Raw genomic sequence first — 27046 nt, forward strand, 5'->3', positions numbered from 1 at the left:
AAACGCGCAGCTTTGATTCTATCCCTTATTTCTTACTACGATTGGAGTGAATATAATGAAACCCTTTGAACCTTTTGATTGCTATTGATATATCGATTTTTGTTCTTGAATCTCAAAAAAGAAAAATCCCTCTTGAATCTCAAAAAAAAAATCTCTTCTTGAATCTCAAAAAAAAAATCTCTTCTCTCCAAAATACAATAGATTCCTCTTCCAATCCCCCTCACCTGTTACAATGAACATAGGGCTCTTTTATAGCCCAAAATCCAAATAAAAAAAATACAAAGAATTTCATTTTCTATTGTTTTTCTTTGCTGCCATTTTTGTCTTCTTTTGCAGGTATGGAGTGGTAGAGAAGTGCTATTTGCACTATCAATGCAACTAAAGTAGTGGGATTAGGTGATTTAGGGTTTCTTTTTTTTTGTTTTGGGTATTGGGCTAATTGGGCTAGGGTTAGGTATTAGGTTTGGGTTTAGTATTTATTTATTTGGTTTATTGGGCCCCGGGCAAAATTTGGGCCATACAGCTGCCCCTCTTTACTTGTTGTTGTGTAACAAGAACAGAGCAAAGACTATAAAAGGACCAATTTTGCCCTGCTCGCGAGTCTTGAGTTCTTGATCCGCTTCTTCAACTGCTCCTCATAAACACAGGGATGCCAAATCTGCTGTCTTCAACTTATTCCCTATAAACACAGGGATGCCAAATCTGCTGTCTTCAACTTATTCCCTATAAACACAGGGATGCCAAATCTGCTATCTTCAACTTGATCCCTATAAGCACAGGGATTCCATGCTGAAATCTTCAATCTGCTTCACCGTAAGCACAGGAATGTCAGATCTGCTATCTTCGATCTGCTCCCTATAAGCACAGGGATGCCAAATCTACTATTTTCAACTTGTTCCCTGACAATACGGAGATGCCAAATCATCTTAGATCTACTTCAGTGAAATCATCTGAAGGTTGGATCTGCTATGTATCTGCTCTCCGTTGAAATGGAGATGCCAGATCTATTATCTTGGATCTACTTTGGTGTGGGAACATCCGAAAGTCAAATCTGCTATGTCTTCGATTTGTTCCTTGTAAGCACAAGGATGCCAAATCATCTTGGATCTTGCTTCAGTATAAACATCTGAAGGTTAGATCTGCTATGTATCTGCTCTCCATTGAAGTGGAGATGCCAGACTTCGATTTGTTCTCTGACAATACAGAGACCACAAATCATCTTTGATTTGCTTCATCGTAATCACGTGAAAGCCAAATCAACTATGTCTTCGATTTGTTCCTTATAAGTACAAGGATGCCAAATCATCTTGGATCTTGCTTCAGTATAAACATCTGAAGGTCAGATCTGCTATGTATCTGCTCTCCATTGAAGTGGAGATGCCAGACTTCGATTTGTTCTCTGACAATACAGAGACGACAAATCATCTTAGATTTGCTTCATCGTAATCACGTGAAAGCCAAATCAGCTATGTCTTCGATTTGTTCCTTGTAAACACAAGGATGCCAAACCATCTTGGATCCGCTTGGTGAAATCATCCAAGGCGAGATCTGCTACGTGTCTGCTCTCCATCAAAGTGAAGATGCCAAACTTCGATTCGTTCTCTGACAATACAGAGATGACAAATCATCTTAGATTTGCTTCATCGTAATAACGTGAAAGCCAAATCAGCTATGTCTTCGATTTGTTCCTTGTAAACACAAGGATGCCAAACCATCTTGGATCTGCTTCAGTGAAATCATCTGAAGGTGAGATCTGCTATGTGTCTGCTCTCCATCAAAGTGAAGATACCAAACTTCGATTTGTTCTCTGACAATACAAAGACGACAAATCATCTTAGATTTGCTTCATCGTAATCACGTGAAAGCCAAATCAGCTATGTCTTCGATTTGCTCCTTGTAAACACAAGAACGCCAAACCATCTTGGATCTGCTTCAGTATAACATCTGTAGGCCAGATCTGTTATGCTGCGGCCTATTACCCTACTGCTTAAGGGATTAAGGCGCGTCATCCTGTAGAATGATTATGCCTGATAATTAGGATGCCATGATCAAAATGAGTCGGATGTTCCTAATTAAACATGTTATGATGTAAAATTTTACGAATATGACCCTAATCCTAGATGTCACCACTCATTCCTTCATTTATCTTTTCAAAGCATTATTCTTGCTCAATCTATAGGCCTGTACCCTTCCTCCAATGCTACGATCCACTGAGGACGTTTGTAAAACAATCTTTTCTTAAAATTGAATCATTGATTTTGTTCATTTTCCCTTTAGACTAGATGAAAGAAATTCCTCGAGTTCCTTCATCCTTTACTTACGTGAATTTCTCGAACAATTGTCCTGTTTTAGTTTCTTGTATTGTCTAGAAATTTCAGAGTAATGCGCAAAACTTCGTTTGTAAACATATTTAGTTCATCTATCATTATTTCAATGCAACATGGAAGATGAATAAATCTTTAAGAATAATTGGATTTGAATGAATTAAGAAGAAAAAATACAAAGGAAATTAATCTGAAGGCCTATCTTTAGGAAGGAATAGAATCTAAAGATGGAAAATAAGATAGAAGTTAGATCCTCCAGATATCACGGCTTGAGTGCCTATACACCAGCTCCATGAAGTCTTTCTTGAGTTCAAAATGTGTTTAAAAGATCCCAAGTACTCTGTTGATGCCCCAGTTTGTAGCATTCTTCGCTCTTTGCAATAAGATCACTGTGTACTCTTCAAAATTTGAGCTGTCCTTACAGGTTTTCAACTCAAAACCTTTTGGTCACAAGGTGCCCTTTGCGGGTTTTCACCTTGGCCTCTCCATTTTTTATTTTTATTTTTATTTTTTTTTCAAGGCGCCCTTTGCAGATTTTCACCTTAGATTCTCTTCTTCTTTAGACAAAGTATTTTTTAACTGAGTCCGAGTTTACTGGATTAGGTAAACTTTTCCCATCCATTTCTGCTAAGATCAATGTACTACCGGAGAAAGCTTTCTTCACGACATACGGCCCTTCTCAGTTCGGCATCTATTTTCCTCTAAAATCTTTTTGAATAGGAAGGATCTTTTTCAGTACAAGGTCTCCCTCATGGAATTCTCTTGGTCGAACTTTCTTGTCATAAGCTCGCATCATTCACTTCTGATACATCTGACCATGTCGAATGGATTTTAGCCTCTTTTCTTCAATCAAGTTCAACTAGTCATACCGCGATTGAACCCACTCAGCTTCATCTAACTTTACTTCTGTCAAAATTCGAAGAGAAGGTATTTCTACTTCAATAGGTAATACTGCTTCCATCCCGTAAACTAACGAGAATGGAGTTGCCCCAAGAGAGGTTCGACGGATGTTCGATAGGCCAGAGTGCAAGCGGTAACTTCTCATGCCAATCTCTATAGGTCTCAATCATCTTCCCACTATTTTTTAATGTTCTTGTTGGCGACTTCTCTTGCCCCATTCATTTTGGACGATAGGGAAGAATTGTGATGCTTAATCTTGAACCGGTCACAAACTTCGCTATCATTTTGTTGTTCAAGTTCAATGCATTGTCTGATATGATCCTTTCAGGCATCCCATACCGACAAATGATCTCTTTCTTCAAAAATTGACTCACAGCCGACTTAGTAACATTTGCGTAAGAAGTGGCCTCTACCCATTTTGTGAAGCAGTCAATTACTACAAAGATAAATCGATGTCCATTCGAAGCTCTCGGTGATATTGGTCCAATGACATCCATACCCCACATGGAAAAGGGCCATGGAGAAGTCATAACATGTAGAGGTGAAGGTGGTACATATATCTTGTCTCCATAAATCTGACATTTATGACATTTGTTGGCGTAGTTGATACAATCCCCTTCTATGGTAGACCAATAATATCCAAATCTCATGATTTGTCTAGCCATCGTGAACCCATTTACCTGTGTCCCGCATACGCCTTCATGAACTTCTTCTAAAATTAGCTTAGCTTCTATAGCATCAACACATCTCAAAAGTACCCTGTCTTGCCTTCTCTTGTACAGGATATCCCCGTCCAAGACATAGTCGCAAGCTAGCCTTCTCAACGTTCGTTTGTCATTTTCATTGGTCGGCTCAAGGTATTTACGATCCCTCACATATCGTAATATATCCTGATACCAAGGGTTATCATCCTCTTCTTTCTTTTCAATGTTGCAACAATGTGCTGGAGCCTCGTAGACACTCATTTGAATTGGTTTTATCTCTTCTTCTTTATTCGCCTTAATCATTAAGGCCAAGGTTGCTAAAGCATCTGCCATCTGATTTTCATCTCGTGGGAGATAATTGAAGGTGATGTCATCAAACTCCTCAAGTAACCCCAAGACTACCTTTCGATAATTAATCAATTTAGGGTCCCTTGTTTCCCATTCGCCTCTAAGCTGATAAACAACCAACGCCGAATCTCCATATACTTCTAGGGTTTTTTATACCTCGCTCTACAGCTGCTTGAAGTCCCATGATGCATGCTTTATATTCAGCTATATTGTTTGTGCAATCAAAGTCCAACTTGCACATAAAAGGATAATGATCGCCATTCAGAGATACCAAGATTGCCCCAATTCTATTTCCAACTGCATTAGAAACCCCATTAAAATTGAGCCTCTAAGAAGAATTTTCAGTCATTGCTATACACATCAACTTCTCATTTGGAAAATCGAAGTTCAATGGCTCATAATCCTCTAGAGCCCTACTGGCCAAGAAATCTGCTACCGCACTTCCTTTTATAGCCTTCTGACTTATGTAGATTATATCAAATTCTGAAAGCAAAATTTGCCATCTCGCCATTCTTCCATTCAGAGCCGTTGACTCCATCATGTATTTCAATGGCTCAAGCTTTGAGATGAGCCAAGTGGTATGGTATAGCATGTATTGTCTTAATCTCCGAGTTGTCCAAATCAGAGCACAACATAACTTTTCAATCGGTGAATATCTCATCTCACAGTCAGTGAACTTCTTACTGAGATAATAGATTGCCTTCTCCTTTTTTCCTGACTCATCATGCTGACCAAGCACACATCCCATAGAATTACTGAACACTGATAAGTACAGTATTAATGGTTTATCTGGGTTGGGTAGAGACAATACTGGAGCATTCAACAAATACTGCTTGACCTTTTCAAAAGCATTCTGGCATTCCCCATCCCAAATACCTTGATGGTGCTTTTTGAAGAGGCGAAAGATAGGATCACATTTCTCGGTTAGTTGTGAAATGAACCGAGCAATGTAATTCAACCTTCTTAGGAATCCTCGAACTTCTTTTTGAGTACGTGATGGAGGTAATTCTCGTATGGCTCTGACCTTGTCCGAGTCGACTTCAATTCCTTTTTCACTGACTATGAAGCCTAACAACTTTCCGGATCTGGCTCCAAAGGTACACTTTGCTGGATTGAGCTTGAACTGAAATTTTCTCAACCTTACAAACAATCTTCTCAATACCTCAATATGCTCTTTTACCGTACGCGACTTGGCAATCATATCATCGACGTATACCTCAATATCCTTATGCATCATGTCGTGGAACAAGTTCACCATGGCCCTTTAGTACGTTGCCCATGCGTTTTTTAGTCCAAATGGCATTACTTTATAGCAAAAGGTGCCCCACAAGGTTATAAAGGTGGTTTTATCCATATCCTCTGGATGCATCTTTATCTGGTTGTATCCTGAGAAACCATCCATAAAGGAGAACAATGAATATCCCGCTGTGTTATCTACTAAAGTGTCAATGTGGGGTAAAGGAAAATTATCCTTTGGGCTTGCATTATTCAAGTCTCTGTAATCAACACACATTCGTACTTTTCCATCATTCTTGGGAACAGGCATAATGTTAACTACCCATTCGGAGTACTTTACTTCTTGCAAGAATCCCGCATCAAACTGCTTCTTGACTTCGTCCTTTATTTTCAAAACGATATCTGGCCTCATTCTTCGCAACTTCTGTTGGACTGGCTTACAATCCTGTCTTATCGGAAGACGATGTACCACAATGTCAGTACTCAATCCAGGCATATCCAGATATGACCAAGCGAAGATATCTTTAAACTCTCGAAGCAACTCAATCAAACCATGCCTTGTGTCCACGCCAATTAGGGTTCCGATTTTCAACTCCTTCCCTTCCTCTAGGGCTATATTCTCTATTGCCTCTTTCTCATATGGCATGATTTGCTTCTCCTCCTGCTTAACCATTCTTAACAGATAGAGAGATACGTCACAATCTTGAACATCTTCAAAATCCTGAGGTTCCTCTAAACCCATGTCTTGCTCTCTAGAGAAATTAGGAACTGTAGTATCAGCGCTCATATCATTGATATCTAGAGACCTGTGGGGGTATGAAAGAATGAATGAATCAAAGAATGATTGTTTATGTGCTATGAATAAAAGAATAAGAATTGCTAGAATTTGAAGAAATATTGGTCGATAAAAATAGAACAATACTCGTTTAAATTGATAAAAAGTTATGTTTTATTTAAATAATTATAGATGAACATAAGCTTATTTCTAGAGTAACAGACATGTTTTGAGAATTACTCTGAAAAATTCCTAAAGACTACAGGAAGGTCTTCCGCAGTCCAATTATTCAGAGAGCTTCCCGGTTCGTAAGGGCGAATGCCTTCAAGGCTTCCTTGCTCCGATCCTTCATTGTGCACAGCATTAACTTGATGACTTTCCTTTACCAGCAGTCCTCCTGATTTGAAGGATTTGGATATAGGTGGGAATGTCATCGGTTCCCACTTCACTTCTCTTCCATTCAAACGCGCATTTCTTCTCGCTTGGCGCTTCTCTATTTCCTGCCTCTTGTTCTTGTGGTCTGGCTTGAAGCCCAAGCCAAAGCGGTCATTCTTCTCAATCAGTTTTGGGATTTTAACTCCTCCTTGCAACTGTCTTCCTAGCCCTTTTCCCGGTAATGCTCATTTCCCCATCATTATTCGTAGGGCCATCCTTGTGGCTCCAGACATTTTGGGTATCGGCACTTCGCTTCCTTCTAAAATGAAGGTGGCATTAATGACCTCTAAAGAGCAGAAAGAACATTCAATAGCCTCTTCATTTGTCTCAACATAAGGGGCATTGCTGGTAACTGCCGCTATGATGTCCTCTTCCGCATTGATGGTTATTAAGCGACCATCTGTCACTAACTTTAATTTTTGGTGCAATGAAGAGGGCACTATTCTTGCCGAGTGTATCCATAGTCTCCCCAATAAATAATTGTAGGAGGGCTTGATATCCATTACTAGGAAATCAACTTCATACGTATTCGGCCCAATCTCCAGAGGGATGTCAATTCGTCCCATTACTTTTCTTTCAGTTCCATCAAAGGCTCTTACCACATTATGACATGTTTTCATATGCGAACTGTCAATGGGCAATCTGTTCAGGGTGGATAGCGGCAGGACGTTCAAAGCAGACTCATTATCCATGAGTATACTTGGAAGTGTGTATCCTTTGCACCGAGTAGTGATGTGTAGGGCTTTGGTTGACCCTATGCCCCCAGGTGGAATTTCATCATCATTAAAATAAATAAAATTGTCAGCACTAATGTTGTTTACTAACCGGTTTAGCTTGTTAATGGATATGTCATGGGTAACATATATTTCGTTAAGCACCTTTAACAACGCATCTCGATGCACCTCAGAATTCAAGAGTAGGGCTAACATCGATATCTGGCTACTTGCTTGCTTATGAATCGCTCACCACGCTTATACTCGTTATGTTTCAGGAATTTTAGAAGCTCTTTAGCCTCTTCCTCTTTTACCGGCTCATTGATGAGTACTTCAGTCTCCTTCTCCCTTTCAGCATCGACATCTTTTGTCTTTGCGGGCTCTACTATGATATTCCCCCCGTCATAATATTTTCCACTTCGTGTATGAGAACCTTCATTTTGCGTGCCCCTGGATACGCTAGCTATATTCTCCCCCTCAGGTATTGTTATATTGCAGTCATAGCTCCATGGCACCCTCTTGTCATCCTTATAAGGGAAAGGATTGGGTTTATGGATGACTATTTTGGGCCTAGTTTGCGACCCCTCCTCATTATTCCCTGGCAAGGAAATAATAATTCTCGGTTGGTTGGTTTTTTGTCGTTCATTCTCCAGCACACATATTTGTCTTTCATAAGAACTACCTTCAGAAAACTGCAACTCTTTGTTAACTATAAGGCCTTGTACCATGACCTTGAACTCTTCACAATTTTGGATCATATGTCCCACTTCCCCATGGAACTCACAATGGTTCTTTATTCCTTCTCCTCCTTTTCTAGAGGTCAGTATACCTCTCTTCACCATCTCCTCCCATATTACCTTCATAGGTGTCTTCATCTCAGCAATGTCTTCCTTGATTTTTCTTTTATTTGTTTCATCAATGGCATTCACTCCTTGATTTCCATGATCTGGTAACTGATTTTTGGCATTAGGGGTACTGTCGAATTTCACAACCCTCATCTTGATAAGCCTCTCTACGGCCTTCTTGAATCCTGTGCAGTTTTCGATCGAATACCCCGGTATTCCCGCATGATATTCGCACTTAGCATTTGCATCATACCATCTGGGGTACGGTGGCTGTAGTGGTTTCAAGTGAAATGGAGCAATGGCATGTGCATCATACAAGCTTTGATAAAGCTCACGATACGTCACAGGGATAGGCGTAAATTGCATTCTTTCCGAATTCTGTCTTATGCTCGATTCCTGTCTTTGGGTATTTTGTTGTTCGACCATAGCTGCTTTGGGTTGACCAACTGTGATTGCCCTCGAGTTGAGACTATTCACCTCATTGTCCTTTCTCCTTGGAGCCGATCTTTTAGCCACTTCCCCCTCGATTTTACCGCCTCTCACGGCATTCTCAATCATCTCACCCGCCATAACTATATCCGCGAAACTTTTTGTGGTACTTCCAATCATATGTGTGATGAATGGCGCCTTCAAAGTATTAATAAATAACATTGTGGGTTCCTTTTCTAACAATGGTGGTTGTACTTGCATTGCCACCTCCCTCCATCGTTGTGCATATTGCCTAAAACTTTCATTAGGTTTTTTCTCCATGTTTTGAAGTGTGATCCTATCTGGCATCATATCAGTCACATGGTTATACTGTTGCATGAAAGTCTGTGCAAGATCTCTCCATGAACTGATTCTTGCACGGCTTAACTGCTTGTACCACCTAGCCGCCGCTCCCACTAGGCTGTCTTGAAAACAATGGATCAATAGTTTATCGTTGTTCACATAACCAGTCATTCTTCTACAAAACATTGTTATGTGTGCCTCTGGGCAAGTAGTCCCGTTGTACTTTTCAAACTCTGGCATATTAAATTTATGAGGAAGCACCAAATCTGGAACCAAACTTAAGTCTTTGGCATCAATCCCATGATGATTGCCAACGCCTTCTAAAACCCTAAACTTCTCCTCTAACCACCTGTAACGATCTTCCAATTGTTTTGAGGATTCAGTGGCCATTCTATCCTTCTCTATTAAATCCAGATCAGGAGTAATAGGGTTGATCGAGCTATCACCCAAATTATTTCCCAACCCAGATTGGAAATTTATGGGGATTCTAGCATCCACTAGCCCATATTGAGGCCTTACTGTGACAGATGGCCTTCTAGGAGGTGCCTTGGTTTGCAGGGGCACATAAGGCAGAGTAAAACCCGGAGGAGGACCTTCATTATCCTCTTCAGTGATCGTCATGGGAGCTTTTCCTTTATCAATAGCTCTCAGCAGCTGAGCCATTTCAGCCATCATGTTTCTCTGAGCCTCTAGCATCTGCTCCCTCATTTCATTCTGTATTTTGGCCAACTGCTCTTGCATTTGATCTTGCATATCTTTTTGTAATTACTCAAACCTTTGATCCATGTTCTTAGTTTTAGTACCAGTGCCGTAAAGATGTGTGATTTCCAGATTTTCTTTTCTGCCTCTCTCATTTCTACATCTATGGAAAGTAAACTTTAACTAATTAGGGTCTTTCTATAATTTTGAATGCAAATGATGTGATGAAATGTTATGAGATGCAAATTCATGAATGCAAAAAGAATATCGATTCTGGTTCAACTTCATTTAGAAAATTTTATTTAGAAAAAGAATATCTTTACATATAAGAGGATTACAAATACGATTTCGCCCTAAGGCCCAAAGTTTTAACTCTATCTAATAAAAAGGCTAACTTTCGTCCTACATCCGATGATGATGAATACATCAGACTCAATACGTCAGCTCGAATTGCCAAGTCTTGCACATACTCAGCAACCTCTCGAATTTGAGCTATGGCTTCACCAATGACATGATCCCTTTTTCTGACCTGTTCTTTAGCCTGATGTAGCTCTCCCCTCGATAATCCTCTTGCGCCTTGAGTGCTCAACCCGAGTTCACCGTCATGCAATGCCACCTCCAAATCTTCAACCTTGCTTCTTAGCTCCTTTAACTCGACCGTAGAATTATGGTTTTGGTGCCAACGTAGGGATTTTCCAAGTTCCACTACCTTAGTCTTCAATCATTTATTCTCTTCCTCTAATTCCAAATTCTGACCCTGCATTTCTTGGAATTTCTTCTCCCGATGACTCTATTTCTATCTTTTCTTCTTGAACCTCCTTCGCCATCGATTCAAGATCCTCCTACTCGCCTCCTCAAGGCTACTTGTGCCCTTTTGTAATGCTCCTTAGATCATCTCGATCTTCCTCAATCTTTTTTTTTTCTTTCCTCTCTTTCTCGACTTCCATCTTTTGAACATCAACGTCCAAACTCAAGTACATCTTTTCTTCTTCGAGCTTTGCTATCCTCCTCTCGAACTCCAAGCTTTGTCTCTCGAACTCCTGTTTTATAATTTCTAACTCTGAGGGCCTTACTTGCAAATATTCCTCCATTGGTCGAGCTCCTTCCATACTTGGCTTAGGGATATTATCATTAACTCTTCTACCTCTCCATTCTATGTATTCCGGTGTCGTAGCGGGGCTAATAGCTTTTCCTCTCAATCGACAAGTCTTCTTTCAAGCACTAGAAACTTCACTAACCCTCCTCTTGTAATTGGCTTCTCTATATACAAACTCACTTTGAGCCAACCCCTGAGTCGCTGGTATGAACTGTCTCAATCTATGCTGCCTCAGTACGAGCAAAGGGGCATAACCAATGTCACCCCAAATCCCCAATAAGGGTACCCAATCAAAACTACCGCATCGGTAAAGAACCTTACCAGGCATCATCCACGGAGCCCTCCACTCGACATCTTTCGACTGAAGGTTCTGAAGTAACGCTATCCAATTCTCTTCTAGAACATCAACTCTCCTGGTTGAAGCTACTATATCTTTCAATGGTGAATAATCCTCAAAGTAAACCCGACAAACCACCCTATCTATCAACCGAAAATTACTGTAGAACCAAGCCAAAAACAACTGAGCACACCCTATAAACCTGCCAGCACCAGCCCTCCTACATGCATCTAAAGACCTAAATGTTTCCGCCAAAATTACAGGGACAGAAGTGACCTTTTTACTGAGTTGATAAAAAAGATCCGTGGTTGCCTCATCCATATATCCCAAAGCCCTAGGGAAGACCATCAATCCATATAAACTTAGGGCAAAAACATCTATCTTCTTTGTCTCATTAGGGTGTGTCAGAATCAAATCTTTCAAAGTATCCCACGAAATTCACTTGCATTCACCATTTTCTTTAATTCGGGCCATGGCCCACTGCTCGCTCATCCCCGTAATAATCATCAATTTCTTCCAAAAGGTAGGGACACAAGGAGCTCGGGAATAGATCTTATCATTCTGAAACCGGGGACAACGAAGTAAAACAGTGTACTCTTCCACAGTAGGTACCATGTCTACTTCCCCAAAAGTAAAGCAACTGTACGCTGAGTTCCAAAACTGAGCAAGGGCTCTGAATAAGTGCTCGTCTATCTGAACATCAAGCAAGTAAGGTAAGTCTCCATAGTTACCATAGAATAATTGCTTAGTCTCTTTGCCCCACTGATCCCAAATTTCCTTAAGCTCTTGGAGATTATTCTGTGTGACACTTATACGAGTATAATCTGGCAGCTCCGACACATATCTTATAGCTATACTGTCTCCCTTTTCTAGTTGAGTTTGCTCGGACCATCTGTGGACGTTAACGTTACCTTCCACTTTATCAAGAAGTCCGTTCTCCATAATAAAACTTCCTAACTTAGAAACCGACCATGAACCGATATCTTTGTAAATGCAAAATGACATGCAAGCAAAAGAAAAGAGATAGTCAAGATCACATGATATCAATAAATTTCAACGATAACTTATAAGGGTAATGTCTAAGTTAGGCTTATACTGTCCTTCGACATGGGGTTGGTTCTAAAGTTTGAGGTACCGAACCAACAGATTCCTCGATCCTCACCCATTATAGGCTCATTTGAATCGAGTTCGATTCAGGGAATACATTTCCCTATGGCTACGGAGATGAAAATCTCACGAAACCATAGGTACGGATGTATCCCGAAAGTGATCCACTATCCTGCACGAAGGCGAAAACCTCACGAAGGCGTAGCTTCTCACTCCCACTTAAGGGTGTGACCAGAACGGTCATGCAAATGCAATGCGATCAAAATATAGCATGTAATAATACAAACACATGTAATGCAAAGAGGATTAAATTTTAAAATTTTTAATTTCCGACATTAAGACAAGAGATAATCAATTACATGGCCTGACTCTCTTATTAGTCCCCAGCGGAGTCGCCAAGCTGTCGAAACCATTTTCAAATCGGGTTTTGAAAAAAATGGGAATCGATTTTAAAAACGAAAACGGGAGTCCCCACCAATCTTTTTAGGTGTGATTGGATCACCTTTAAAACATTTTGTTTTAAAATCATTAGTTTTGGTCCACGAAATAAAAGAATGGGTTCGGGAGTCGGTTACGTACGAGGAAGGATTAGCACCCTCGTAACGCCCAAAAATTGGTACCTAATTGATTATCAAATGTCTTTAATATCGGAAGAAAAAAAAAATTAAGATGTAGTCCTCTTTAAAATATTTTAACTTTGAAAATTGGGATTCACTAGCGTCAAAGTATTGGCATTAAGTTATCCCTTTTTTGAAATTCCTATCTCGAAACAGCAAAACGCTATATCCAATAAGTTAGGACATGTTGCTTTGAAATTCCAAGATAGTGGCTTGCATTTAGAAAACCTTTAAAAAACTTAGAAGGGTGCTTAATTATTCGAATTCAACGAGAAAAGTGACAACCCAATAAGTTAGGGCACTACTTTCTTGAAATTTCCAAACACCAAGCATCGCCTTATTTAAAAAAAAAATCTTATCTCGAGGTAATAAGATGTCATATCCAGTGAGTTAGGACACTACACCTCAAATATCGAGAGTAAGTATTTTATTTAACACTCAGATTATGATTTAAAAGAATATGCCGTTATTTAGGTTAAACGTGAGAAAAAATCGAAACCCAGAAGTTAGGGCACGATTGTCTCGGATTACCAAATACGAAATATTTACTTTAGTGAAAGAATCACTATCGGGTTGGATAAAACCTAAATTCGTAATGAAACGAGATAATAAAGAATGCATAACAAATAAAAATTGATAACCATAACAGGATAAACATAAACACAAATATGAATACTAACGATAAATACGAAGGTAAGATAAATGAGTCGAATAAATAATAAGAAAGGGAAATAATGAATAAGCTAAATGTTTGAAATTATTTAAAAAACTATAAATAGAATAGATGATGAAATAATAATAAAATTAATGATATGTAAATAAAATAAATATGCTAAAAAATATACAGTTATCAAATTAGTTAATATAAAATAATAACGTATAAGTAAATACAAAAATAAAGGAAAATATAATAACAATAATAGAAAAATACAACAATAATAATAGTAAAAGATATAATAACATAATAATATAATAGTAATAGTAACAATATGACGATAATAGTAAAAATAATATATTAAATAATAGTAATAAAAGTAGTGCTAATAATAATAATAATAATAATAATAATAATAATCTATTAAGTTATAATGAAAATAATGATGATGATGATATATTAGATAATAATAGTAAAATAATAAGTAACAATAATAAATTATAATAATAGTGATGAGAATAACAAGTGATGATAATAACAGTAACAATAGTAGTAATAATATATTAGTAATACATAATAGAGGTAGTAAAAAAATATAGTAGTTATAGTAATAATAATATAAACAAGAGCATATATATGTATGAAAAATAATGATAGTAAAATATAATAATAGTAATAATAATAATGGAATGAAGGTAATAATAATATTAAAGTAAAGTAAACAAAAATAATACTATATATCAATATATATATACATATAATGCAAATACACACTACCATATAATAATAATAATAATAATAATAATAATAATATAGAAATACAAAGAGCAAATAAAAATATTAAATTTAAAAACAATACTATATATAAAAGTATATACATACATATATGTACATAAAAATATACACTAATATATAATAATAATAATAATAATAATAATAATAATAATAATATTAAAATGCGAAAGTAAATATGATATAATAGTAATATTAAAATGACGTAATAAAAGTAATACTTATATATAGAAATGTACATACGTATATATATAATAAACATACGTTAATTAATAGTAAAAACAATAGAAGTGCTAATAATACTAGTATTAGAATGAAATAAGAGATAAATGCAAACATAATAATCTAAATAAGGTAAACAGAAACAATAAAAAAATAATAGGAAGGACATAATCGAATCTGAGAGCAATATTTTGGGGCAAATCCGTAATAAATAAAAGAAGAGGGGATTAATTCACACACGCAAATAACCGGGAAAGACTAAAACGGACAATAGCCCTTTGACCCAAAACGCGCAGCTTTGATTCTATCCCTTATTTCTTACTACGATTGGAGTGAATATAATGAAACCCTTTGAACCTTTTTGATTGCTATTGATATACTGATTTTTTGTTCTTGAATCTCAAAAAAAGAAAAATCCCCTCTTGAATCTCAAAAAAAAAAAATCTCTTCTTGAATCTCAAAAAAAAAATCTCTTCTCTCCAAAATACAATAGATTCCTCTTCCAATCCCCCCCACCTGTTACAATGAACATAGGACTCTTTTATAGCCCAAAATCCAAATAAAAAAAATACAAAGAATTTCATTTTCTATTATTTTTCTTTGCTGCCATTTTTGTCTTCTTTTGCAGGTATGGAGTGGTAGAGAAGTGCTATTTGCACTATCAATGCAACTAAAGTAGTGGGATTAGGTGATTTAGGGTTTCTTTTTTTTTTGTTTTGGGTATTGGGCTAATTGGGCTAGGGTTAGGTATTAGGTTTGGGTTTAGTATTTATTTATTTGGTTTATTGGGCCCCGGGCAAAATTTGGGCCATACACGCACTATCTATTATATCTCTGATTTCTATCGTTATTATGTTTATGAATGAATTAGTTATTTTAAGATAAAAAAAATATACTTTTATTTTCCTTCAAAAGTAGTGCTTTTATTTATTTTTTAAAAAAGTATAAAATAAAATTTAGAATAATGAACAATTATTAACATATTACAATTTGTAATGAATAAAAAACATAATTCCAATAGTTTAGGTTTTTCATAAAATAATCTTAAATTTTAAATAATTATAAAATAACCCTTTTTTTATTATGTACGTAAATGACTTGAAATGAATAGTAAAAGTTGATAGAGCTAAAGAAATTAACACCACCAACATGCCATCTCAGCTAGTAAGATTAAAAGAATTAATTTTTCTAGTGAGGCAATAGAGAATGGCACCACATATATAAATACTAAAAAAATATTGATATTTCTCAATAATTTGAGGGCTAAAAAATAAATAATGGTGGTGGAGCCATAGTGAATGACGTCACTACTTTAATGTGTTAGCTTTTTTTTAAGTTTTTAATTTAAAACTAATATTTTATTTGGTGGAACCGTAAAAATAATTCTAAAATTTTCTAAATAAACAAAACACAAAAACATAAAAACACTCATCATCTCTCCCATTCATCCTTTAACATAATAAGATTAAAAACAAAGTCCTTTAACTTAAAGTGAATTGTTATTGGGGTTATATATAGTCATTTGATCACGCCAAATAAAATTAATTCACCAAATAAAATTTTAATTTTAATTTTAAATTTAAAATAACATATTTTAAAAAATCGACAATAGTGGCACTATTTTTATGATTCCATTAAATAAAATATTAATTTTAAATTAAAAAATAATTCTAAAAAACTGACATATAAAAATAGTAGCTCCATTCCTTATGGCTCTAGTACCATTATTTATTTTTAACCCCAAATTATTGAAAATATTAATATTTTTCTGGTCTTTATATATGTTAGTGATGTGGCATGTTGATGGCGTCAATCTCTTTTACTTCACCAACTTTCACTATTCATATGAAATCATTTATGTACACAATAAAACAGTCGGTGTTTTTTTATAATTATTCAAAAATTTTAAGGTTATTTTATATAATAATAATAAAAAGCCAACAGTTTATGTTAGCGCTATATTTTTATCAATTAGAATTTTATTTTATTTGATTTTTATCATTCAACTTTTCTTTTTAAAAATAAATATAATTATAAAAATAAAATAACAAGTAAACAATATAATAACAACATAACTATTCCTTATATTATGTTCAAATTCTAATTTAATAAGCAAATTCACACAGAAAATAATAATAATAATAATAATAATAATAATAATACAGAATAGAAAATTTTGATGTCGGTGCACTCATCCCTGTGGAAAAATAATTTATTAAACGGGTCGTTTGTTTTAACCAAGTAGAATAGAAAAATAAAATATTCTCTAAATATTCTTCTTACATTTAAATTTTAAAAATTAGTCTTATTTTTATTTTTAAAATTTGTTTCATATACTTTCCAATTTAAAAATACAGGACCAATCATTAATGTTATTAAAGTCTCTTTTTACAATGTTTTTCTTGTTACTTAGTTATAAAGTGGATATTTTTATTTTAAAATATCATATTAATAAATTTAAAAAAATTATTTTAATGATCCTTAATAATCGAGTTGAATTTTTAAATTGAAAAGTATATCAAGTAAAAAATTAAATTTTAAATGTACAGAGAATATAAAGATTCAAAGTATATTATATTATGACACACTTATAATATGAGTGAAAAATTATGTAACAAAGTTAAAATTTTGATATAATAATTAAATATGGCTTTATTTAAAATGTTAAAGATTATAACATTTTGAGTTCGATAACCCTAAGTTGTGGCTTATTAACTAGGTGTTTATATTCTCAAGCAAAATTTTGGTTCAAATTACATTTGAACAAAAAAAAATTTAAGTTTGAATCATACCATATGCAGGTATTTTTCTAGAAATTATAGAAACATCTGTATTAAGAGTTGAAATATATTTTATACATTAGATCAAAAATTAAAATGATTATACAATTAAAAATTTTATTAAATTTTATTATTGAAAATTATATATATACCATATGTCACTATAACATGATAACAACTCAATTAAAACCATAAATATAGTATATAGATGGATTTTACTTTAAAAAAAAATATCTGAACTGGTAATTTAATTATGTGGGGGCGATGTTTGTCATGTAATTTAATGGGAAACCCGTATTATTTGCAGAGTGATTCATATCTTCACTGCAAAAGGAAAACCATCGAGAAATGTGCTGGCAGGAAGGAACTTTCTCGGCAACTTTACGGCTCATGCCAATGCCCCCATCTCCTCATCTCTATAAAACCAGCTTTTCCAACACCTCATCAATTTATAAACCACCAAACACTCTCCTCTCTTATTAAACCACCAAACACTCTCCTCTCTTATTCTGATATAATCTCTATCTCTTAAGAAAGTAGAAAATGGCGAGCAGCAGGACTTCCACACCATTACTTTCATTACTTCTTTGCCTTGTGCTCCTGTGTGAGGTGGGAATGCTGATGGCTCAACTTTCTGTAGCACAAGCCCCAGGCCCCCAGGGTAAGAATATCAGTGTTGATGTTATTAAATATTATGCCTTTTCCATCTTTTTTTTTCTTTAGCTAATAAATAAATATATGCAGTTCCAGACGCATGCCCGAACAAGTGTGCAAAGCGGTGCAGCCTTTCATGGAAGCCAAAGATGTGCAATAAAACATGCATAGCCTGCTGCCACAGGTGCCCCGATCACTGTGTGCCTGATGGTCCTAGAGCTAGCCGAGATTCCTGCCATTGCTACTCACAGATCAAGACCCATAATAAGTTCAAGTGCCCTTAGATTTTACATTACATCCTCTTCTTTTTTTCTCTTCTTTTATTTTTTCCAGAGTGGGAGAGTTTGGAAACTAAAATAAAAGGAATAATAAAATGACGTTACTGTTTCTGTGGTGGTTTCAATTACCATTTGTAGCCAATTTATTGACTCACTCGGTGTTGGAACTTGTATTTTTTTTTTCTAATTATATTTTGAATATTCAATATTAATTACGTACAAGTATTGAATTCACAATACAACAATCTTAGTACTGAAATTTATATTATAAAGAGGCTTAATGCTGATTTCGCACTTAAAACTTTATTTCTTTTTGGCCTCATTCTACTACTTAAAACTATTGTTTTATTGAAATCAATGCGCACTTAATGCTGATTTGGATTAGTGAAAGAAGGCACCACCGACCTATCCAAAGAGGCCACAAATGACCTATCACAAGAGACCACAAAACACCAACAAAAAACAATAAAGACAAAAAGAAATAGGAAAAGAGTGACAGTCTCAACCTTGTCCCAATCCAAAAGAAACGAATACCAATCCTAGGGCCTTTAGATATGAGACTGAAGATCACCCAACCACGAAGGCCTTTAGATAGAGTCTTACACCAATAGGGAGTGGTGGAAATCACCAATACAGAGGCCATGCACTCACATAGGGAGGAGTTGCATACCTTAAAAACAAGAGAGATGGCAATATAGTCTACTGCCTGAGAAAGGTGTTGGCATAGACTAGACCTTGGCACCATCGAAGTGCAGCCCACAAAAGATCCTGACGAAAAACACCAACATACACCAACATAAATAAGAACTTTAAAGCAAAGGAGAATGGAAAATGTGAAAGAAAAAGGCAGGAGAGGACAACATGGTGACTGGAGCTAAGCCGACCATGTTCTCAGGGAAGCGACGACTGCAAGGTTGAAGGAAGAAATGGGCGGAGGTGAAGAAGCAAAAGTAGAAAAATGGAAAATGAGAAAGGAGAGCAATGCTGAAACAAGAGAAGGAAGGACAGTGAAGACTTGGGGAGGAGAAAGGCAAGGGTCAAGAGGTCGGCGGTCAGCTCTAAAGCCGTCGATCGACATTGGCGTCAAACAACTCTCATTGGGATAGCAAAATGAAAGAGAAAAATGCAGGCTTTCATTATGTGTGTGTATCTCTTGAACTATTTTGGTTATAGCGTAATGAAAAATTCAACTTATGTTTGTATAATTTTTTAATTAAAATTTGAGATTAGTAAAAATAAAAAATTATTTTTAACGAAAATATTAATTAAAACACCCATTTTTAGTAATATTGACATAATAACTCACGTGTATATTTTGTTAACATGCATATGATATATTTAAAAATTTTAATTTTGTAGTCTGTATTTTAGTTAAAATTACAATTCAATTTTTTAGAAGATTGATAGTCAAATTTAATTTTTTTAAAATTTAAAATTAAATTAAACTAAATTGAAAAAATATAAACAATAAAAATTAAATTTATTATTATACCATTTTAATTTCATTCTGAATATATTTTAAATATTAATCTCACTGATTTTTAATAAAAGAAGCCCTTAAATTAGTAAAGTAGAAACATTGAACCTACTGATTTCAAGAGAAAGAACTGAAGCTACCAAACTTCCAATTGTTAAAATAATAGATTGAGTGGGTGCAATAAAAATTAACTAAAATATATGGGTATTTTAAATCAATAATCCGAGTTACCTTAGGTTCTAGCAGTACCTACAGATCTGTCCTTGGTAAATGAGACTTGAAAGTTTATTATTCTCCCCCCCCACCTCACCTTTTTATAAGACGCACCATTAGCTTTTTTACCTCTTCAATTTTATAAAAATGTTATTTTAATTTCTAATTTAAATTTTCACTTGTTTTAATTTTTTAATTTATATTATTTATTAAATTATTTTAAAATAGATAAAAATTAATATTTGTTAATTTTTTGACGTAATAGTTTTAGTATATTTCACATCAACAATTGATTTATTTTTAAAAATTAAAATTTTTAAATATTTTTAAATATTTTAATATTTTTAATAATTCTTTTGAATTATTTAAATTTCAAAAATTAATTAAATATTGATGTGGCATCGATATGGCAATTGTGTGTATGTTAAGTTAGTAAAGTTAACTAACGTTAACTTTTCTATTTATTTTGGGGTGATTTAATAAACAAAGTAAGTTCAAAGATTAAAAAGATAAAAAATAAATGAAATGCTTAAATGATCCTTTTTAAAATTGAAATGCCAAATAAATTATTATACGTTTTATAAAAAAATCTACAATTTGAATAATAGTTAGATTAGACTATAATGCACTTATAAAAATTAATATAAAAATTAAATTAAACTTTGGTTAAAACGGTAAAATTAAAATATTAAAAGTTAAAGTTTTTAGGTTCATATCTTATCACATATATCTAATTATTTAGATTTTATGTACAAATAAAAACACCTTCAAAATAAAATATTTGTTATTTTATAAAAGATAAAAAGTGAAAACACTCTCAAAATAATATTTGTCTATGCTATAAAAATATTGAATTTTAATAATTTCACAACTAAATTAGAATATGATAAATGGATGGCATCAATTCAATCAAACGGGTATAAAGAATTATATTAATTTGAGTTTTATAATTTAAATTTATTTATTTAAGCAAATTTAGTATCACTTGCTTAAATTGCTTAGATTATATGTACCAGAAATTTTCACATGCATATGCGTGTGGAAACCACGTGTTTAAAACACAGTGTATATTTTAAAATAACATATAATAAATAATGAAAAGGAAGATTTGAAACTAATAATAATAACAACACAATGTAATATATACGGAATTAAAATAAAAATTGTCTAACTTGTGGGAAAAAGAAAATTGAAATAGGTAAATACATCATATTAAGAATATTAAATGCACTCTAATTGTTTATCATGATATTGTCATTTTTTTCTATAACACATCAAAAAGTTATCAAGTTAGTGAAAAGAAAATTCAATATTAAAATTTATATTTTAATAATTAAATATCGAGTTGACTTGTGACACCAATGCAATCAATAAGATTAAATAAATAATGAAATGTATGATTTGAAAATAATTAATCATAGGATAAAAAAAATGATGAATTCTCTCTGTTTCAATGGTAATGACGTTTTTCAAATCGAAAATTCTGGTGGTGATCTTGGTTCGGCCGGTGAACGTAACACTAAGAAGGTTCGCTTTAATGATTTCATCCCGATAACGAATTCGGAAATGGTTGATTGTTCATCTCCAGAATAAGGGTTGTCTTGGAAAGAGATGCTTTTGAAGATGAATACGCAAGAACACTCTGGGGATAATGGAGTAATCTTATCTAAAGAGGAGGACGACTTTGCAATACTAGATAGAGATATCAAAAAATCCATAGTAAACGATATTTCATCGATTGAATTATTTCGTCGATTGAATTTTCTGACAGGTTAAATCAATTATTAATCGATCACATGGCTACCTCGATGGTGATCAAACTTTTAGGGAGGAATATAGGCTTTGCGGCACTTCAAAAACGAATCTATGGAAGCCATCCTTGCCTTTTCAATTGATGGACATCGAAAACAAGTATTATTTGGTTAAGTTCCAAAGTCCTGAGGATTATCATAGGGTTCTTTCTCAAGGTCTTTGGACCATTTTTGGTCAATATCTAATGGTTCAACATTGGACTGTGGAGTTCAACCCCGGGAAACCTTATCCTAGTGTAGTCATGACATAGATCCATTTCCCGGGGCTTTCAGGTCACATATACAAGAAGAAAATTTTATGGGATATAGGATTGGTGGGAATGGTAGTAAAATTGGATCTAAACACAGATAATAATGCGAGAGGCCGGTATGCCTGAATGGCTGTGTTTGTTAATCTGGAAAAGCCATTAATCTCTAATGTTTTAATTAACAGAACCATTCATCGAATCGAGTATGAATCCTTACCAGTTGTTTGTTTCTCTTGTGGTGGTTACGGTTACTTCAAGGAAAATTGTGGTCTTTTGAGAGAGAAGGCGTTTGATCCAATAAGGATGAACTCGTCGCCGAAGACGAAAAATGTTGCTCACCTCTCGACTGTAGGGAACAATGCTTTTGGGCCTTGGATGCTGGTGGAATGCAAAAATCAACATCAATCAAAGGAACCACAAAACCAGGGAAAAAATAATCCAGGAGAACAATCTTCGGGTTTTCGTTTTTGAACGTTGAGCGTTTTAGAAAAGGAAACAAACTAAAGGGGAAAGAAATTTCTACAGAGGATGATACCATGGAAATTCTGTTGGTGGACATTTTTTCTCCTCAACGAAAAATTGGAGAGGAAAAGCAATTTTTTGAACATAATAGTGTTAGGTTGGGGCCTTTAAATAAAGTAGGCCATACCCGATCTATTAAAGGTGATTTGGCTGTGTTGAATTTGGAAATTGGAAATTGGAAATTCAAATGGACAGGCGATTGGGGCAACAAAAGTTTCGAATGGCCCAATTATTGTTAATGGCAAGGGTAGTGGCCCAAGTTCAGAAGCCATAGGAAAGAGCAGGACATCTAGGGCGTAAAAGACCACGGGAGCTGCTGGATCAGAAACCCAAAATTGCAAATTTCCAAGTAATTTTGAATCCTACAAATTTTTCTTCCACTCACAAGTTTCCTATCCCATTTTTTTTCTGTTTCAACTCTTTGCGAAATTGGGTATCTGGCTATCAATAATCATGGAAATTGTGAAGGGATTAAGGCATGACTCAACCCAACATTTGAAGGGCTTGAAGGAGTTGAAGTCCAGACAACCGAAGGCATTTTTAACCCCAGAAAGCATACTGCGGTTATTTTCAAGGAAAATTGTAGCAAAAAAAAGCAGAATTTTTTTATTAAAAAAATTTAGCGACCTTAGGCGAGGATAAAGCAAGTCCTAAAGATAAGAAAATTAATAGCAGAGATATTAGTGGGCATGGTGGTCGGAAGCCTGTTAATGCTCTAAGGGGTCAAGGAAACCGCTTCAAATCCTCCAGGAATGTAACACCACTAACCCGTCTCCGTTATCGGATAAGGGCTACGGAGCATTACAGCACAAAATAGAACTTTAATCATCGAAACATGGATCAACATGCAATTGACATATTTATTTTTGATAACGTAATTTAAATATGATAAAATACTTTTATAGGCATTAAATCGAGCTTGATTGGCCCTAAAAAATAGTTTAGGAACAATTACGGACTAACTCGAAATAAATTAGAAAGTTTAGGAAAAAGTTTAAAAAATTGAAAACAAGGGGCACACGACCGTGTGACATAACGTAGGTTGTGTGAGTATTTGAAATATGGGACACACGACTGTGTCCCAACCCGCGTCTCTACCGGTTAACTCACTGACTTGGGTCACACGGCCGTGTTGCAGGCCGTGTGAATCTTGCACCTAACAATAATATGACACACGACCGTGTGGGGTGGTCGTATGTGGCACACGATCCTATGATAGCCTGTGTCCCAGGCCGTGTGCAGCTCAAATTACCCTCAAAACAAGCCATTTCAAAAACCATTTCTTAACCACCAAGCCATACCATCTATAGCTACTTTCACATGCTTAAATCACATTCCAAAATCACCTAAAACATGTCAAGAATCATTCAACCTATACCTAACTAATGTGCCTTTATTAGATATCACAACTCATTCACCTAAAACACATCAATTTCAATATCATAAGTCCATGAACAAAACATATATCGCACACATTATATAATTACTTTATTTTCAAATCATACCTAGCCTAATTCACATGATCAAAAGCACATTCAAAACACCAAGATCATGCCATTATTCCATATAATAACTACTATCTATAAGGCATGCATAAGGGTTCATCAACTCATATTTGCACCTATTATTTACATGCCATTATCTAACACCACTAACCACAACAAACTTGGCACAACTCAAAATAAGCCAAATCACTTGAATAACCTTTTAACCATATTACATGCCATTTATAAACATTAACCAAAACTACCAATATAGAGAATGGATAATGTGGGGATCCTCAGAAGAAATTCCAATCGATCGAGCTTTCCGATGATCTACAAATAAAGAAAACAACTATATAAGCAACTAGTGCTTAGTAAGCATATAAAGGAAACTTAAACTTACCGAACATATTAAATTAAACAACCAAAAATACTTTCATCATGTCATATGCCAAACTTCCTTTCCTATACACACCACATCATAAGGTTAGTAAGCATAATATTACATATAAGTTCCAAGTAAATCATGACATATACATATTAAGCATTTAGACTTTATATATCATCCATCACACACATATATATATATATATATATATATATATATATATATCCATTACACATTTTTCTCATTTGAATCCACATAGTTAGTAGATAATAAGTAAACATAACATCTATGAAACACAACATATATTAATAAATGAATTCCATGCATATTTCATCCATCACATGATAAATTCACATCCTTTTCATTTCATATATGCATATTCATCTTTCCATTTCATATGAACATTAGTAACATTAAGTTTTTATACATATCTTTCCATTAACCTTTTCTTACTTGTTGAACTATATAGAATAACATCGGATATTTGGGAATGCTCACACATAGTTTTCCTTTTCATGTAACCGTAACCTTTCTAATAGTGCTCACACGAGCTGTGAAATGGGTCTGCTCACACAAGCTATGGGTTGGGATGTTAGCTACACGATGCTACTCACACGAGTTATGAAGAATCCGCAACAAATGCAGTACCTTAGCCATCAGTAGGACATCCAGGACCAACACCCAAAAGCGTATAATCCCTAATGACATGTCATTTGTATCCTAAGTATTCACAAGGTTCAAATGGGACCTTTGCGCATATCTAATTCTTTAAATTTCATTATATTATACCATTTCACACATGCTTCATGGAATACACTGTTTTCAATTTACACACCTAAACTCTTTTCTTTCATTCCATTATATCATTCTATTGCACCTTAAGTGAAGTTCATATTTTTAATTTATTTAGACTTTAATTTAATTAGCTTCACTACTTAATCTATTATACCAAATTAATACACAACTATTAATCTAATTATGCATATCACAAATATTAATTAACATTCTATCCAAAACAACAATAACAAATTTAATCATTATACGAACTTACCTCAGTTAGAACAGTTGCTAAAATAGAGTCAACAAATAGTTCGAAACCTTAGCTTTTTCCTTGATTTCAATCCAATTGTAGCGTTTCTTAATCTAAATAATATAAATTCATTTAATAAAATAATTCAAATAGCTTAAAATAATTAATTCAAGCTTATAACACATTTTAATATGAATTTATAAAATTACCCCAACATTTTTCCTTTTATTCAATTTAGTCCTTAGACCCATAACTTACAAATTTACCATTTTTAAAAGAGAACCCATGTTATCCGATTTTCTTAGGGATCCAAAACAACCTACATCTTTCACAAATTCACATTATTTTCCTTGAATTTTACTATTTAAACAATTTAATCCCTAACATTCAACATCACTAAAAACCACTTAACAAAATACTTATATCTAGCTATCAACTTTAATAATTCATCCATTAAAATAAAATAAAAAAACCACCTTAAAATCATTCATGGAAAATCCTTAAACCTTTAACAGTTCTACAAATTGACCTCCAGGCTAGTTAGATTAAGCTAATACGAACTCAAAAACATAAAAATCACTAAAAATAGAGCTCAAAAACATACTATGCATGAGATTTAAGCTTTGGCCGAAAGCTTTCTTCACCTAATAATGGTTTTCGGTTTGTAAAATAGAAAATTGAAGAAGATGATAACCTTTTTGTCTTTTAGTTGGTTTTAACATTTTAATTTAATTATCAAATTACAAAGCTAACCATTTTAGACTATTAAAATTACACCAAAAACTAACCAATATTATCCACTAACCACAAATATGGTATAATTACCAACCAAGTCCATTAATTCACCTTTTCATAGCTATTTGATCCATTTAACTAATAGAATTCAACTTTTGCAGCTTTTACAATTTAGTCATTTTCAATTAATTAACTATCTAAACATTAAAATTTCTTAACCAATTTTTAATATGACCCTAATAACACTCCATAAATATTTTTGGGCTTGGTTTATAGAAACAATGTCTCAATACCTCATTTTCTAAAACCACTTAACTTTAGGATTTTCCTCTTAAACCTAATTATTCGTTCAAATAACATAAATGATCAAATTATATTTTTAATAATATTATATTTGACTCGTAAATATTAAATAATAATATTTACAGACTTGCTCGTCGAATTTGTGGCCTCGAAACTACTGTTTCCAACATCACTGAAAAACGGGTTGTTATAGGAAACTCTTGGATTCTTTTAACAGAATTCATGGAGGCAGCGATGAAGCTCATCTCGGCTCAGCATCTAGAAAAGTAATGGCCGGTACTACGGATGCTGTAACGCCCCAAAATTTTTATTTTTGTTTCTGTGGAGATGTGACACAAATATGTATCTCCTTCAGTAGTTAAGTGTTCTGGGTGTGTGTGTGAGGTCCCAAGTTCAAGTCTTGTCTTGGGAAATTTTTTTTATTTTTCTGAATAAAGCCTTAACCTTACTCAATAGGCTTAAGTTTAATTATTGGTAAATAATTAACAGAATGAGCCTACTGGTTTGATGGTTAAGGGGAGTGCTAGTAAGTTGAGGGTTAGGAGTT

The 27046-nt window shown here is 34.3% G+C and overlaps 1 protein-coding gene across 1 annotated transcript; it reads left to right on the top strand.

Annotated features, from left to right (window-relative positions):
* Positions 1–17679: 17679 nt before the first annotated feature.
* On the top strand, positions 17680–18533 carry LOC108475531 (snakin-2-like). Its single transcript, XM_017777502.2, has 2 exons — positions 17680–18017; positions 18101–18533. The coding sequence occupies exons 1-2, from the start codon at positions 17900–17902 to the stop codon at positions 18292–18294; spliced, it is 312 nt and encodes a 103-aa protein (XP_017632991.1). The 5' UTR covers positions 17680–17899; the 3' UTR covers positions 18295–18533.
* Positions 18534–27046: the final 8513 nt, after the last annotated feature.

This window comes from Gossypium arboreum, chromosome 3 (assembly GCF_025698485.1).
Source record: "Gossypium arboreum isolate Shixiya-1 chromosome 3, ASM2569848v2, whole genome shotgun sequence".
NCBI lineage: Eukaryota > Viridiplantae > Streptophyta > Magnoliopsida > Malvales > Malvaceae > Gossypium > Gossypium arboreum.

What these genes read in the sequence shown, in the direction of transcription:
- LOC108475531 (XM_017777502.2), top strand. Translation starts at nt 17,900, where the DNA reads ATGGCGAGCAGCAGGACTTCCACACCATTACTTTCATTACTTCTTTGC. An exon ending in ACAAGCCCCAGGCCCCCAGG is followed by an intron (nt 18,018 to 18,100) that starts GTAAGAATATCA and finishes AAATATATGCAG; the next exon opens with TTCCAGACGCATGCCCGAAC.